The sequence below is a fragment of the Notamacropus eugenii genome, chromosome 1, assembly GCF_028372415.1.
Source record: "Notamacropus eugenii isolate mMacEug1 chromosome 1, mMacEug1.pri_v2, whole genome shotgun sequence".
NCBI lineage: Eukaryota > Metazoa > Chordata > Mammalia > Diprotodontia > Macropodidae > Notamacropus > Notamacropus eugenii.
Window position 1 is genome coordinate 275,945,967 of NC_092872.1, and position 17,448 is coordinate 275,963,414.

The 17,448-nt window shown below is 35.4% G+C and overlaps 1 protein-coding gene across 2 annotated transcripts in view; it reads left to right on the top strand.

The window, feature by feature from the left end:
• PCDH15 (protocadherin related 15) overlaps nucleotides 1–17,448 on the top strand; it is a 2,324,555-nt gene that overhangs the window by 1,804,629 nt on the left and 502,478 nt on the right. For both annotated transcript variants that reach the window (XM_072628920.1, XM_072628919.1), the window contains one exon: nucleotides 1,351–1,463. In XM_072628920.1, coding sequence (XP_072485021.1) covers nucleotides 1,351–1,463 — 113 coding nt within the window. The remainder of the gene's footprint in view (nucleotides 1–1,350; nucleotides 1,464–17,448) is intronic.

Genomic DNA, 17,448 nt, shown 5'->3' on the forward strand with positions numbered 1-17,448 from the left:
TCATGAATGTTTACATGAGTGCATTTGTGTGTGTGTGTGTGTGTGTGTGTGTGTGTGTGTGTAGATAGTAGGGGTGATGTTAAAACCTCTGATCTCATTTCTGAGTGAAAACTCTAACAGCTGATGAAGATTAGTAAATCTTTTGTACTATATTGTCCTTGGGAGCACTGAGGGCTTCAAGAACTTACCCAGAGTCACACCACTAAAAGATGGCACACATAGTACTTGATTCCAGGTTCTCCTGACAAGGATTCATCCTTTATCTACCAGTCCACAATATCTTGTTGTCTCACTATGAAGACTATGAAGTCTTTAAGTAGCATCCTAATTAATTATTCATCTAGTCAAGAACCCAGAGAACCTGAATTAAAACCCTGTCCCTGAAACCTGCTTAATACTTGATCCTCTTTAGACAAACCACTTAAGCTCCCTAGGACTTGGTTTCCTCACTTGTACAATGAGGGAATTGGATTCAGTGGCATCTGACATCCCTTTCAAATCTAGATTTATAATCCTATGGTGATGATGGAATGATTGATTAATAGGAGAAAGAGCTATATAGGAGATATGGAGATAGAGATAAATATGAGATAGACACAGAAATAGATAGGAAATAAAGATTAAGATATATAGGGGATACATGGATAGAGTTAGATGAAAGATAGATGGATGATGGATAGATACAGGTAGATGAGTTTTTATCCATGCCAAGGTACAGTCTAGGTCAGAATGACAGAGATGAGTTAAGTGAAATTCAAGCATAGGCTCATAGCCTTGTAAGCTATTTAATCTAGTTCCCCTCATTTTATATATAAGGGAACTGAGGGTCATAGATCTTAACTGACCCTGAAGTTCATAGAGATAATAAGTATTAGAAGGAGGGTTTGAACCCAGGTCATCTGATTCCAGAACCAGGATATTTCTCACTCTACCATGCAGCACTATCCTATTAGAGTTCAATGAGGCATGTTTGTCTACTTAACACTTCATTCTTATGGTGAATATCATTCTCCAGGATTTGAATCTTCCAATTCATGTGAGAACATGTATCAAATTCTTATTTTCAAGGCTAGACAGAAAGAAACAATAACACTAAAGAAAACTAAAAGAAACAACAAAAACATCCCCCCCTTGTGTTTTGCACCCAAGGTGGTGAGCTGCACCCAAGGTGATGAGCTGCATGCAGGTGTCTGTTTTCTCCAAGAAGTCTTTTTTTTTTTAGCTTGATTTACTAAGTTCATCTTGATTTTATTCTTCAGGTAGCTTAAGAATGAAATATAAAGATAAAGCTGATGCTTTTATTACTGGTTTTGATTAATTACATGTTCCCTCCTCGGTGTCTTTCTGCAGGGACCCCTGAAGATTATCCCCAGTATTTCCATATGCATCCAAGGACTGCAGAGCTCAGCCTCCTGCAGCCTGTAAACAGGGATTTCTACCAGAAATTTGATTTGGTGATTAAGGTAATTTCCATTCCGGGCTCATTTCCTTTTGCTTGCAATGTGTTTAGTAATAGATTATCTGGGGAGTTGGGAAGATATGTCTACCTTAAAAACATCATTTGGGGAACCAAGTCAATAACTTGGGGGAAGAAAACAATGTGGAGTCTAAGAATCTTAATTGTGTCATATTCCATTAAAATAATATGTGCTATATGAATAAAAACATTTACCAAACAATTTATGCCTAATGAAAGTATCTGAATATAAATTCCTTATGTAAGTATAATGAGGGCTCTAACAGGTATCATATATCCTGTCTTTTACCATCCTGAACAAATTACTTCTCAGATGATGATGAATAACTTGAAGACCACAAGAGGCTAATTATGTGTAATGTAAAAATGTGTATGACTTTATACTGTACTGGTCTCTGTGATTTATATATCATATTTTCCATCTTTGTTTTTATTGTATTTTTCTCCAGGAAGCTAAAAGCATTTGTCTATTTAGAAACTTACTTGATTTATTCCTGATGACTTGTCTCATGTTGAAAGATATTCATGGACATGAAAGCCTTTTGGAATTATGGCAGATTACTTTCATTATCATAACTTTCTCTTGGAATTACTTTTAATATACATTCCAATTGGAAAAGTATATTTTACTTGGAAACACAATCACTCTAGTAATTGTTTGCGGTTCAGTGGAAACTCCTTCTTCTTCTTTGTCTTTATATTTGGATTCAAGCACACATCTATTAAATACCTACAGTTCACTTAATAAATCTTCAAACAATCCCTACACATAAATATCTTACCTATTTTGTCATCAATGTTCTGGTTTCTAGGGTTGAGTGAATATCCAGTCAAATGTCATTTTAATGGCAGATGTGTAAACTGACCATTTGGCTCAAATCCAGCCTCAGGTGCTTATTTGCTATGCTGACCCCCAGCAAGTCACTTAACATTTGTCCACCTCAATTGCCTCGTCCATGAAATGGGAATAATACTAGCATCTACCTCTCCAGGTTGTTGTGAACAGAAAATGCAATGGTGTTTGTAAAATGCTTTGCCAACCTTAAATTGCCATATGAAGATAAGATATTGAGCATGTAAATATCTATACTATTGACAAAACTCCACCAAATAATAACAGAAAAATTGTAATCCCAAAGGAATGGAAACAAACATATATTGGATGAATATTGTAAGTGTTCATGATGGGAAAAATATTATTTAATCACATAATATTTGGATGGGATTTCAGAATCCAACTCATTCCTGACAGTAAGAAAAATATGACTTCTAGAATGTTTCTGGCAAGTGGCCATCTATCCTTTGCCTAATGACCTCTAGGGAGGGGAATCTGCTGCCACTTAAGGACGTCCTTCATTTTGAATAGTGTTAATTGCTAAAACATTTCTCTTTATAGTGAAAGATAATCTACTTCCTTCCACTTCTGTCCTGTATTCCCAGTTTTGCCCTCTGGAGACCAGCAAAACAAGGGTAATCACTTTTTCAGAGAATACCCCTTTATGTACTTGAAGACAACTGTCATTCTCCTTCTATGTCTTCTCTTCTCAAAGCAAAATACCTTGAGTTTCTTCACCTTCTGCTTATATGACATTGATTCAAGGCTCTTCATCATCTTTATTGTTCTCTTCTTAACATTCTTCAGCTTTCCAAAGTTCTTCCTAAAATATGGCACCGAGAACTACGGAATACAATAATTGATGTGTGGAGCAATTTAGGATCCTCCATCTATCTAACTGTCTATCTATTTATCTATCTATCTACTCTATTATTTGTATATTTATTTATAATTTATTTATCTATCTATCCACTCATCCATCAGTTCATCTAGGTATTGGTTTACAGCCCTCATTCACTCAAAACAAGGTCAAGTGCAAGTCATGTCATCATTTCTCTGATAGCATGGTCTTCTTCAGCAACAAAGGATGAACACAACAAACAACATTTATTGGTGTATATATTTGTCATTTTGTTTATTCTTTGGTTACTTATCTATCAGTTTATTTGTTTGTTTGATATCTCTTCATTAATTTGTATGCTTGCTTGTTTTCATCTGGGGCTTTTGGATTTTCTCAAATACCACATGAGTATTGATTTTACAAAATTTCTCTTAGGATGTCAGCATTGCTGATAAATTCTGTCTGTATTTAGTAGACTGTAAAATGTGGAGAAAAGTCAAAAGTAGTTCCTTATCAGAAAAAAGTTTGGGGAACCTCTTACCCAAGCTATTCAAGCAAATATTTTTACCAAGTATGAAGAAATGGTCAAACAGGAATCCAGATGGCAACTTCTTTATTCTTTGAACATTCACAGTCTAAGAAAATCATTTAATACTCAATCACTTAAGAAAAAAAATAACCAACACCTACTATGTTCCAAAGAAGAAAAAGAAAATAGTCCCTCTCCTCTGGAACTTATATCATTGTAGAAGAAGAAACAAACAAGCTACATGACCGTTTTCTTGATGTATTCTTAATTTTTCTCATGGAAATGTGCAGAAGTGTTCCAAAGTACCTTATTAAGGCCATGTCTAAAGAGAATTTCCTCATAAAGGATCTTAAATTTAGACCCCAAATCTCCTCGTAGTGTATGTAATAGAGAGAAAATTGAATGGTGATTATCAAGGGAAATGACTTGTCTGAAGTCACAAAGTAGAAGAAGAAAGAATTGAACCCATGTCTTTTGATGTCAAATATGCTACTTTTTGTACACTGTCAATACATAATATTAGAACATAGAGCTATAGTTTTAGAAGTAGATTAGATTTTGGGCATTACATAGCTCATCCTCCTCAATCTATACAATAAGGAAACAAGGCCAGAGAGGCTGACTGATGACCCAAGTCACATGGGCACATAGGCAGTGCAGCCAAGATAGGGCATGAGATCCACAAGACTAGTATTCTTCTGCCTTCACAATACATAGATTAGATTGCCAGTTCACAGGACATAGGGGAAAGAATGTTGACTACAGTCAGAGATCCTAGATTCAAATCTTACTCATGACACCAACTGCTCAGTGACTTAGGTGCCTATGCCTCAGTTTCCTCATCTACAAAATGAAGAATTGGAACCAGATGGCCTCTGATGATCAGCTTTTAATTTCTAGGTCTATGAACCTAATGCAGATATAGATTTGGGTTATTAGGTCAGTTCCTTTTCGACTAAACTTGTTGATCAGTTGTTTCAACCAAGTCCAACTCTTTGTGACCCCATTTGGGGTTTTCTTGGCAAAGATACTAGAGTTGTTTGTTATTTCCTTCTCCAGCTCATTTTACAGAAGAGGAAACTGAGGCAACAGGGTTAAATGACTTGCCCTAGATCATACATTTAATAAAAGTTTGAGGCCAGATTTGAACTCAGGAAAATGAGTCTTCCTGACTCCAAGTCCAGCACTCTATCCACTGTGTTACCTAATTATTAGACCAAATAAGACTGTTCGTAATAGTTTGCATTAACTACTCCCATGTGAGACCTTTCATTTTCCTGCAGAATATTAGACCTTCATTGCCATTAAATGATAAGACCCCTAACCTTCCCCCTTTTATCGATTTGTCTATCTTTTTGGAGTCTTAGTGTTTCTTGTGCCAGAGGAGTCAGGTACTTTCAATAAATCATTTACCAACCCTGACAATTAAGACATGAAATCTTTATTGTTTTCTCAGTGACCAGGAGCAAGTGTGCTTGGCCTACCTGAGAATGGTAACTCAGTTTATCAGTTATGAAAAATTCATTGCCACAGGTCACAGATAATGTAGTTTAATGTTTTAAATAACAATTTTCTTATTAATGGAAGTTTTTGTAGGCATTATTACATTCAAATTACTGCATTTCATGTGTCAAGGGGATAATAAGTGGGGGTATCAATCTGTAAGACAAATAATGTACCACCTGCTTGAATAATAGCTGCCCAACTCACTATTCATTCAATCTCTACAATTTGGCACTTTTTCTCTGGAGTGTCTTTATTATTTTCTTCTTATCTTTTTAAATTTAATAATGCTTGGGCATCCGTTGGCTTTAAAAGTTATTTTTTTAATTGGACTTGATCCCAATTTCTAGATGGAGAAAATCCTAATGAAGTATTTGCTTTGCAATTTTGAAGATATCCTCCTTGAAGGATGATGCTGACCTCTGAACAGCTAGAACACATCACCTATTAGAATTTTCTTCTTTTCATTTTCTGCTTTTGCCAGTGGGTTCTTCTGCAAACTGCTAAATGGAAATGGAAAGACAATTCCAAGAAACAACTCCAGTGGTCAAATTTCATTTTCTAAAAGGAAAAATAATGCAAATACCTGAAATATAGTTTTATTCTGTTTCATCCTCATTTGAACACAGGAAAATAAACAGCCCAATTTTGAACTAACTGATGTAGTTAGTGAAGACAAATTAAAAAAAAAATGTCCCAAATAAGCTTTTATTTTAAAATGGAATACTGGAACATACATGTTTTGGGTAAACAGGAATAAGACATGTCCTGCTAACACAAAGAAGGTAACTCAATATGGTGGAAAAGAACACCAGACTAGATGAAATCCCAACTCTGATAATTAATGTCAATGGGATGATCAGCAAGTCATTTAGGCTATGTGTACCTCAATTTCCTCATCTATAAAATAGGGATTATAAGAATATATATCTCACAGGGTTGTTAGAAATATCAGATGAAATGATATCAGACCATTATATATATGTATATATATATATATATATATATATATATATATATATATATATATATATACGTACACACACACACATATATATATAATATGTATACAATAATGTTATTTAGTATACATATATACACATTTATTAAGGACATTACTGTGTATAATCTATATATATTCCATGATAAGGATGGTGATGATAATAAAAATGTATAGAAACATAAAGACCCTTTTTAGAACCAAGACATCATGAGTTAGTTCTTCTAGCCTTTACAGGAAACTCAAGCACTTATGAACTTCTGTATTTTAAGCACGTTTTGTTTATCATCAATGGGGATGTGGTTTGCTTTTAGTCTTTTGATACAAAAGAGCTAAAACATTCATTTTCAAAATAAATTGAATCCACCATGTCTATCCTGGAGCTCTGAATATCTTAAGCCCCTTAGATCTTTCACTGATAGCCAGGTTTATGGTGAAATCATGAACATGAAGAAATCACCATTACTCTGATTTTTCATAGTATATAGGATGACCTTTTTTTAACACATAGAACATGAAATCTATCGTCCACTTTTACCTAATCATGAAAACACTGATTATGGAGGATGCCTCTGAATTGAATATTTATCTTCTCACTGATGTAAACTATGAGGAATTAACAAGTCAGATGAAATTAAGTATGCCTTCAAAATAATTTATTTCAGAAACCTGAAGAAAAACAATGCCCAGAATTCAACATGAAGAAAGCAGACTAAACTACATTCGAGAAACTACAAATTTGTTTTCATTATTTATTTCATTTGTTATATATTATTTGTATGTGATACAATGTTATTATTTAAATTATTAATTGAAATATCCCATTTTAGCACCAATATTTTTCCTGTGGCATTATATGTCTGCAAATCCTGAACAGTACAATCTCTGAAGAATTGAAGTTGACTATAACCCCAAGGCTAGTAGGAAGGTTCAATGGGGTACCAATAGGCTAAAACACATTATGAATTAGGAATTATGCAAGAAAATAATAAGATAAATAAATAATCATAAAAATATATTGGGGTTAGTAGAAAGATGGATCCCAGACAGTGACAGTGAGGAATAATGAATGAACTATGCCTACTACATAGGATGGTCTCTAGCATAGCATTTAATTTGTACAATACTACGCTTCAGTACTTTATGGATTTCTTATTTCATCAGAAGGGCTATTTATCAACTGGAGTGCATGCAAATACAACATAGCTTCAGATCATTGGTGATTCTTATCTGCATCCTTCTATCTGTTTCCTAGAGAAGATCTGCCCTGAATTCTGTAATCTCTAGATTTTTTTGACATTTTATGGATATTTATAGAATACTCACACTCTCATTTGTTATCCCGTGGTCTTCTTTCATGACACTCTTTTTTAGTTAGTTGTTTTTCTAGTAATCCAGATCTGTGATTTCATTGGTTAAGAGATCTCCCAGTGAGGAAGTCCCATGTAACAAAGAACTTATGTAACATTTCTGCAACTTTTCATCTTATACAATTTCTTTAGACACTGAGGGCTTAAGTCATAAGATTCTAGTCAGAAATGCCTTTTAAATAAGTGAGCAAGAATTTTTTTTGAAGTTTCTATGATGGACTAATTACTGGGCTATGGGAGATATGAACACAAAATTAAACAATCAATACGGTTAAGGGGTTCACATTTGACTAAGGGAAGATTAAGTATGTAAGTAAATACAAGATAAAGACAAAGGTATTTCTGAGGTTTGGTTTTGCTTTGTTTCATGAAGAAGACCAGATGATGAGGGGAAATCTTGAAAGACTTCCTGTAGGAGGTAGCAAATGAGCTTGGCTTTGAAGAGGGCCAATGGTGTCCTAAAGTCCTTTATTACTATTTCTTGTGGGCAAGTGTCTTCAGGTAATATCCTCTAGTCTCCCTATACCCATGTGCTTCTTCTACATCACCTTATAGACAGAAGTCCAGTGTTCTATGATGGATACACTTACAGCAATATTGGGAGGTTTCGTTTTGGAAAGTTAGGATCTAGAGCCATGGGTCAGCTCAGAATCATTGATAGTCTTGCTAAATCTCCTCAATTCAACACATTCTCTTTCCTACCTTCTGTTCAAAACTTCCATTATTATTTTCAGGGTCTATCTAAAAATATACGTACTAATGGACCAAAGTAGGGGAAGGAAATAAGCATTTTTTTTTTAACAAAAATCATCAGATCTGTTAAATAACCAAGGCATATCAAACAGATATTTGCCTTGTTTTATTATTTCCAACAATTTGAACAGATTTCAGAGAGTTTGAAGCTCTTTCTGAGGGCAGCCCAACTACTGTAGTTACTTGAAAGGCTGTTTGATCAATAAGAGAGAAAGAAAATAATGCCCTGAACATCTCTGGTACTTTTGCTATGCAGTCATGTTCTTTTCTTAAGTGCATTCTCTCCATGAGCCCATTGGCTACTCGGTAGAAAATTAGAAATCAAATTTTAAGAAATAGCCAAGTTTGAGACAGTGGGTTGCAGAGCCCTGCCTACTTGTTCGGGTTGAACTTATTTATACAGAGTTATATTAGGAACCAAGTGACTTGGGAATAAGGAAATTTTTGAAAGTAAGGCTTGCTGTTTCATAATATCACACCACTACCTGTCCAACTCCTAAATTGCCATGAGAATGGATTCAGTCCCATGCATTTTTAAAGACATCTTGATCTTCAAAAAAATCCAACTTTTAAATACAAATATTTCTGAAAAGGGTAACTCTTTAAGCTTGTTCTCATCTTATACCTTGATCTCCTTTTCTGATTAGTTGAGTGTAAAGCATTGTAACTATTGAGCACAGGGTATAGAATTGGGAAGGAAATATCCCAGGAAGTAGGAGAAGATATTTAAAAGGGAAAAGAGCTCATTCATTTCTTCATGCAGCAAGTACTTATTAAACATTGAATATTGGCCATTGTGGAAGTGCCCTAGCAGGTTGGTTTGGGATGTTTGTGAGATGATAAATACAAAGATCCATCAGAAGTAGGTAAGTAGGAATGAGTTGAAATTTGCATTATTGGCAGAAATATACCTATCCAGGAAGACATAAAACCTTTTGAGTGTTTGTTTATGTTCTTAACACTAGGGAAACAAAGAAAAAAATAGCCCATACCCCCAAGATATTTATGTTCTCTAGGAATGGAAAGCCAGGTGAAGGTTCCAACTACCTTACTACTCTGCTTAGTAGCAATCCTCTGGTTTACTGTCAGGCTAGCATTGTGAGCTCTATAGCTCAGGTAAATAAAATAGTACATCACTGATTGCCCAGGACTGTCTGAATCATCTCACTGCCCTAAGAGACATTGTTTATTTTCTTCTTTAAATCACTCAGAATTGTGTTAGATATTCTAGCATCAATTCATATCTCAAACACGGAGAAAAAAGAGAGATTTTTATTATCAGAGAGCAGACAGAGATCCTAAGGATTATGTTTTCATTGCAATGCATTGCCAGAAATATTGGTACTGAAGTCTCATTCTGACTAGGATGTAGGGATGAAATATCTTTCTTTGTCATTGTTTTCTAAACATTTTCCCTAGAATGATCATGTGTCAATATCACAGCATTGTCATAATGTTGTCTGATGGTAGATCTCTTCTTGCCTTGGAGGGTGAAGTTCGACTTGACTTATTGTCAGGTCACAAAAGGGCTATTTTTGCCATCTCTTTTCTGAGCTATGCCTTCTCTAATATAAAGCTATCTATTGTACAGCATATAATCTGTATTTTTTTTTTAACATAGAAGGAGTAGTGACTTTCAAAAAATGTTTGATTAGTCAACAATCATAAGCAATCAAGAAATTCTTGTGCCAGCATGGTAAAGGGTCATGCTGTATGCATATCAAAATTAGAAGCAAAGACCCTGGGGGAATAGATTGTTATCTCAAATACATAAAGGACTGTCAAGAAGAAGTGTTAAAGTTGTTCTGTTTTGTCCCAAACAACAAAATGGGTAGATCTATAGATGGTAGGAAGATACAAATTAAGTGTTGGTATAAGGAATTTCCCTAAACATTATATCTCCCCAAAAGGAAAAGGGCTGCCTCAGGAATGAGGTACCCCCACCCCTATTCACTGGACATCTTCAAGTAATTGTTAGGTAACATTCACCTCATATATATTTTTGAGGAAATGAATTTTCAAAGGGATTTGACTTATATAGCCTTCCAGGCACGTGGCACCTCAAGATCCCATAATTTAGTCTCAATTTGGGGGGGCATTCTTTGCCTTTTCTGGTCTTTTCTTTTAAAGGCAATTACCATAGGTATCAAAAAACAAGCTAGGAAGCACAATCATGATTTAATAGTCACTAGGTAGTATCATGCATCATAGATTTGATATCTTTCTATGATAAACTGAGCTACACAAGTGAAGTTCGGTATAAACCAGCTGTAGAACACATGATTGATTACAATCACTTTAATTAATGTTTCCTTAAAACAAATGTGCTAATTAATTGATAAGTAATTGGATATGAAATGTCTAGCTGAGAAAATAATATTAAAATAATTATTTAACAATGATATTGTCTAGTTTAAACAAATTTACATATATGTTTGTGTCTGCGTATCTGCAACTATATTTGTACTACTAATGAGAGCTGATGTTTACAACAACTGAAGGGTTGCAAGCCTCTTTGCATATGATATCTCATTTGATTTTCACCATAACAATGTGAGGGGCAGCAAGGTGGCACAGTGGATAGAATTCCAGGCTTAGAGTTAGGGTGACCAGAACTCAAATCTGGTCTCAGACATTACTAATTTTGCAAGGCCGGGCAAGTCATTAGTCCTATTTGCCTCAGTGTCCTCATCTGTAAAATGAACTGGAAAAGGAAACAGCAAACCACTCCAGTGTCTTTGGCAAGAAAACACCAAAGAGTGTCATAAAGAGTCAGACACCACTGAAAATATTAAACAACAACAATAACAAAGTGAGATAAATGCTATTATTATCCCCATTTTACAGATCTGGATGCTAGAGCTGAGAAAGGTTAAGTTACTAACCCAGGGTTCCACTCAAAAAGCCTTGACCTTTACTAACTGCATGACCCTGGATAATTCACTTAAATATTGTCAGATACTACATACAGGTAGTTATTATCTGCGGTAGTATTCAAACTCACCTTTTCCTTACTCCAAGTCAGCACTCTATGCACTGTGACGTCTAGCTATCTCTATAATTATATATGTACGTGCATATCCATATCTAATATTACTACATATATATCTATTTTTCTTTGGACAGGATAATCAAGAAAACATGTTCAGTCAACTCAATTCAGTTCAGCAAGTATTTGTTAAGTACATACAATGTGACAGCAACTAACCATGCTTGATCCCAGAGAAAGATAAAAATGAAACATTTCTTTCCCTAAAGGAGCTTACATTTGAATGTCGTTGTTGTTCAGTCATTTTAGCTGTGTCTGACTCTTTGTGACTCCATTTGGGCTTTTCTTGGCAAAGATACTAGAGTGATTTGCCATTTCTGTTTCCAACTCATTTTACAGATGAGGAAACTGAGACTTGCCTAGGATCACACAAGTGTCTGAGGCCAGATTTGAACTCAGAAAGATGTAACTTCCTGACTCCGGGGTCAACACTCTATGCACTGTGCCAACTAGCTGCCCCAAACATTCAAATAGCACCCAGGCACTAATGAATTCTCTCTCTTTTTCTTAACACTTTATCAGGCCTCTGAAATTTAGATCTACTAAATTCTGCTTTATTTTTTCAACCTAGAGGTGGGTTAATTACATTGGCTAAGATTTCAAAATCCTTTCTAAAGATAATTAGCCTCTAGTCTGGGAGTTCATAACTTTTTTTTTTTTTTTTGAACCATGATCAATTTGGCAGTCTGGGAAGTATATGGACCTTTCCTCAGAATGTTTTTAAATATATAAAACGTATAGGATCACAAAGGAAAATAATTACATTTAAAATGAGATATCAAATATCTTTTAAAAACCAAATTCACAAATCACAGATTAAGAAATGCTGCTCTAGTTCATAACTCTCTCTCCTTCTCTGTGGTCATACTGTCATTGTCTCTCCCAGACTCCTTTCAAACATCCATCTCCTTTATTGAATTGAATCGAAACCTTTCAGAATATGCATACTAAAACTTAGGCTTTTCGTTTAAACCCACTTAAGGGCTCATTAGTTTAACTAGGATGGAGGTAATGTTTTTTTGTTAAAAAGCAGCCATCAGCCCAGAGTCATCCTCATTCAGTTTAAAATGGCCATATGTTCCTCTGAGATACTTTTCAAAAAGTTCTCACTGAAAGCCTCAGGGTACATGACTCCATTATGGTTAGCTGTGCTCAGTAGTTCAGAAACAATTCCTTGGGTTAGTGCAAGAAATCTTCTGAATTTGTGGTTTTAGGAGTCATGATTTTCAATGTTATTTCCTATGTGTTCTGAAAACCCCTCCCAAATTGAAACCCCTCTTATGATATGTGCTGCAGAGGATGCTGTGAAGATAAGGTAACTTGTGCTTTAAAAAAAGAGACTTACAGAAGTGACTGGAGCCAGGATAGTAAAGGGAAGGAGTATTCTGAGCCATCTCAAATTCCCCTCCAAACAACTTTAAAATAACAGCTTAAATTAATTCTGGAGAAGCAGAACCACCAAAAGGAAAGCAATCCAGTTCAAGACAACTTAGAAAGTTGACAGGAAAGATGTTTCTCGGTGTGGTGAGTACGATCCAGCACAGGGGCCCTGGTGAGCAACATCAGACAATATGCCAGTAAGCCAGTAGCAGCTCTCAGGGGAGGCTGAATTGGAGGCAGTGAATTCTAGAACTCTCAACTCATGCATGATACAGGGATCAGGAAACTGGTCATATGGAGATTATAGGGAACCCTTTGCTGGCACTGGGTAAAGAGCTCTTGCATTGCCCAGGAAACGGCCCCAGTGCAAGGAGGGAAGACTAATATACTAGAGCTTACAGCCATGGGGGAATGGGAATCCTGACAACAGCTCTGTGGCAGAAAAAAGTACTTGAGGTTGGTCATAGACCATGGCACAGGCCAGGAAAGCACTGACTGAACTTCTGCTTAACTCATACCACATTGGAAGTACTGGAAACTTACATATCATCAGAACCAGTTCTGAAAAGAGGAGCACAAAAATCCTGAATGTTAAGAGAGTACCCTCTCCACCCCAGGAGTAGAGACCAATTCTAATACAAAATTGAAGATTTAAAAACAGGTCAGAAAAATGAACAAGCAACAATAACAAAAAAGAATCTGAAAATAGAAAGTTAATATGGTAACAGGAAAGATCAAAACACAAACTCAAAAGAGGAAAACAATATCAAAATGGCTACATACAAAACCTCAAAAGAAAATGTGAATTGGTCTCAGGCACCTGAGAAAAGATTTAGTGGAAGAGCTAAAAATGATTTTTAAAATCAGATAGGAAAAATAGAGAAAAAATTAGGAAAAGAAATGAGAGTGGTGTAAGAGAATCATGGGGGAGAGGGTGAAGAGTCAACAGCTTGGGAAAGGAAGCCCCCAAAATACTTTTAAAAAAATGTATAAAAGATTCAATGAAGACAACAGCTCCTTAAAAAGTAAAATCAGCCAAATGAAAGAGGTATAAAAGTACACTGAAGGAAATAATTCCTTAAAATTATAATTGGACAAGGGAAAGCTAATGACTTGATGAGGTAGCAAGAAACAATAAAACAAAATCAAAAGAATGAAAAAATAGAAAACGTGAAAAATTTCACTGGAAAAACGACTGACCTAAAATAGATCAAGGAGAGATAATTTAAGAATTATTGGACTATTTCAGAGCCATGACTGAAAAATGAGCCTAGACATCATATATCAAGAAATTATTAAGGAAAACCACCCTGTTAGTGAGTAAAATAGAAATAGAAAGAATCCCTCAATTGCCTCCTTAAAGAGATCCCCAAAATAAAACTCCCATTAATATTATAGTCAAATTCTAGACCTCCCAGGTCAAGGAGAAAATAATAATAAGCAACCAGAAAGAAACAATTCAAATATCATAGAGCAAGCATCAGGATAACAAAGCATGGAGCAGCTTCCATATGAAATGATCAGAGGACTTGGGATACGAGATTCCAGAGGGCAAAATTGCTTGGATTATAACCAAGAATCAACTACAATAACTAAATTCATCTGGAAGAACAAAAAGTCAAGAATATGAAGGAAAGTGATGATGTATGAGGGAATGTGAACTCATACCAGATCTCAAACTCTATTATAAAGCAATAATCATCAAAACAATGTGGAACTGGATAAGAGATGGGAAGATGGATAAGTGAACTAGATTGAGTACACAATAAGAAGGTAAATGATCACAGTAATCTAGTGTTTAATTAACAAAATTATCCCAGCTTTTAGGTAAAAAAATGGGGGGAGAGAAATTTATAGCAATTTTCTCTGATAAAGGCAACATTTCTCAAATATATGAAGAACTGAGTCAAATTTATAATGCAAGCCATTCCCCAATTGATAAATGATCAAAGGATATGAACAGGAAGTTTTCGGATGAAGAAATAAAAACTATCAATAAGCGTATAAAATGCTTTAAATTATCATTGTTTAAAGGATCGTAAGTTGAACCAAGTCTGAGATGCCACCTCAAATCTATCAGATTGGCTAATAAAACAAAAAAGGAAAATGATCAATGTAAGAGGGGATGTGGGAAAACAGGGACACTAATGTTCTTTTGGTAGAGTTGTGAACTGATCGAACCATTCTGGAGAGCAATTTGAAACTATTTCTAAAAGCTATAAAATTGTTCATACCTTCTAACCCATAAATAATACTACTAGATCTATATCCCCAAAAAAGATAAAAAAGGACCTATATGTACACAGATATTCATATCAGCTCTTTTACTTGTGGCAAAGATTTGGAAATTGAGGAAATGCCCATCAATTGAGGAATGGTTGAATAAGTGGGATATCTTTGTGATGGAATACCATTGTACCATAAGAAAGGATGAGCAGGTAGATTTCAGAAAAACCTGGAATGTCTCATGTAAACTTACATAAAGTAAAGTGAACTGAAGCAAGAGAACATTCTACACAGCAGCAATGATATTGAATGCTGATCAACTGAATGATATCAGTTCTCAGCAATACAAAGTTCCAAGACAATACCCAAAGACTTGTGATGACTTCCTCCTTCAGAGAAAGAACTGTGGAGTCTGAATGCAGATGAAATCATGCTATATTTATTTCATTTTTCTGTGTTTTTTTCTGTGTTTTCTTTTACAACATGACTAAGATGGAAATATATTTTGTATGACAGCACATATATGATCTACGTCAAATTGTCTGCCTTCTCAATGAGATGGAAGAGGAGGTTGGAAGGGAAATAATTTGGACTATTTTTTTTAAAGAATGTTAAGCATTATATTTACATATAATTGGAAAAAATGAAATGCTTTTAAAAAAAGACTAACAAGGGTTAAGGAGAGACTCCAAAGGTTCATTAGATCAGAAGATAGCCTTTCTTTCTTCTATTATTAGAAGAATTCAAATAACTTTGAAATAAGGAGAGAAAATTAGGGAGCTCTTGAAGCATGAAATCATAGTTATCACATGTTTGTAAGCAGAAGGCATGCCAGAATTCATCTAGTCAAACCAACTCATTTTATCAAAGTGGAAACTGAAGTATGTGAGGTTACTGATTTACCCAAGGTCACAAGTGGTAAAACACCTGAAATGTTAACCCATTTCCTCTGCTTTCAAATCCAGAGGGTCATAAGGGACTTCAGATGTCATCCAATCTATTTCCCTCTTTATATATTAGAGATGAGGAAACTGTTCCAGAGGTGTGAAATTACTTGCATAAGATCTTCTAGTTTATCAATTAACATGCAGAATTTCAGTTGGAAACAAGATCCTCTTCAAGATTGAGTACAAGACATCACAGTGTACTCCTGTTTTAGGAACAAATTTTCAGAGATGAATCATTATCATTACTCTGAGCAAATGTTCCCCTGTAATTTCAGTTATTCAGTTGTTTCAGTCATGTCTGACTCTTTGTGACCCCACTTGGATGTTTCTTGGCAAATACAATGGAATGGTTTGTCATTTGCTTCTCTAGCTCATTTTACAGATTTGGAAACTAAGGTAAGCAAAGTTAAATGATTTACCCAGGGTCTCACAGCTTGTAAGTTTCTGAGGTAGGACTTGAACTTGATAAAATGAGTTTTTCTTATTCCAGGGCCATGTTCTATCAACTATGCCACCATATATGTATATATGCATGTATGCATATATATATACATATATGAACATGTATTTATACATGAAGAGAGAGAGAGACTTACCTGTCTTTTTATTTGATATAACAATTCTGAGAGGTAGGTACTATCATTATATGTCTTTTACGTGTGAAGAAAATGAGACTAAGAGAAACTGAATGACTTACCTACATAGGTAATAAGTTCCAGGAGCAAGAATGTGAACCCAGAACCTCCCAAGGCAAATTAGTCATTCTATTCATTATATGATGTTGTTTCAACTGTGTACCCCCTTAAAAGTTTTACTTTGTCCATTCTCTCTCTCTCTCTCTCTCTCTCTCTCTCTCTCTCTCTCTCTCTCTCTCTCTCTCTCCCCCCCCCCCTTTCTCTTTCTATGTGTGTGTGTGTGTGTGTGTGTGTGTGTGTGTGTGTGTGTGTGTGTGTTTCTATCTATGTATTCATTCATTTATTCATTTGGGTTGTTAATGGAAGATTAGCACTTCTCAAGAGTAGGTTTGCTGAGCCTTTCCCAGGACTGCTGTAATGTTAATGCAAGGTTAATGGTGGGTCAGGGAAAGAGTTAAAGATGTCCCCTGCCAATTAATAGGCTTCAATACCTTTTATTAATTTCTACTGAGGCACTAGTTCAGAGGGTTATGCCTTCCAGCTCTGAAAAGTATATAAGGTGAGGTGAGGTGAGGTTTTACCTTGGGGCTTACTCATTGGAAGTGTTCCTTTGGCTAGATGAGACCCTGGGTGGCCAGTAAGAAGCGCCCCCCCCAACTTCCAGCTTTGAAATCCCAGATGTTGGTGCTTCTCTCTCTGATAACTATGTAGGTATGTAATGGATAGACATTTGAATCTGTCTGTTGATCTCTGATGTATGTATTGTTTATGGTCAGACAGTTGGAAGCTCTGTCTCTTGGTCTTTTTTCCCTCTGTTAGTATTTTCTCTGAAGTTCAGGGTGGCTCACTTTTTCCCCTGAACCAAGTAATGGTATATGTGCTTTATTAAAGTAGATTGTTGAC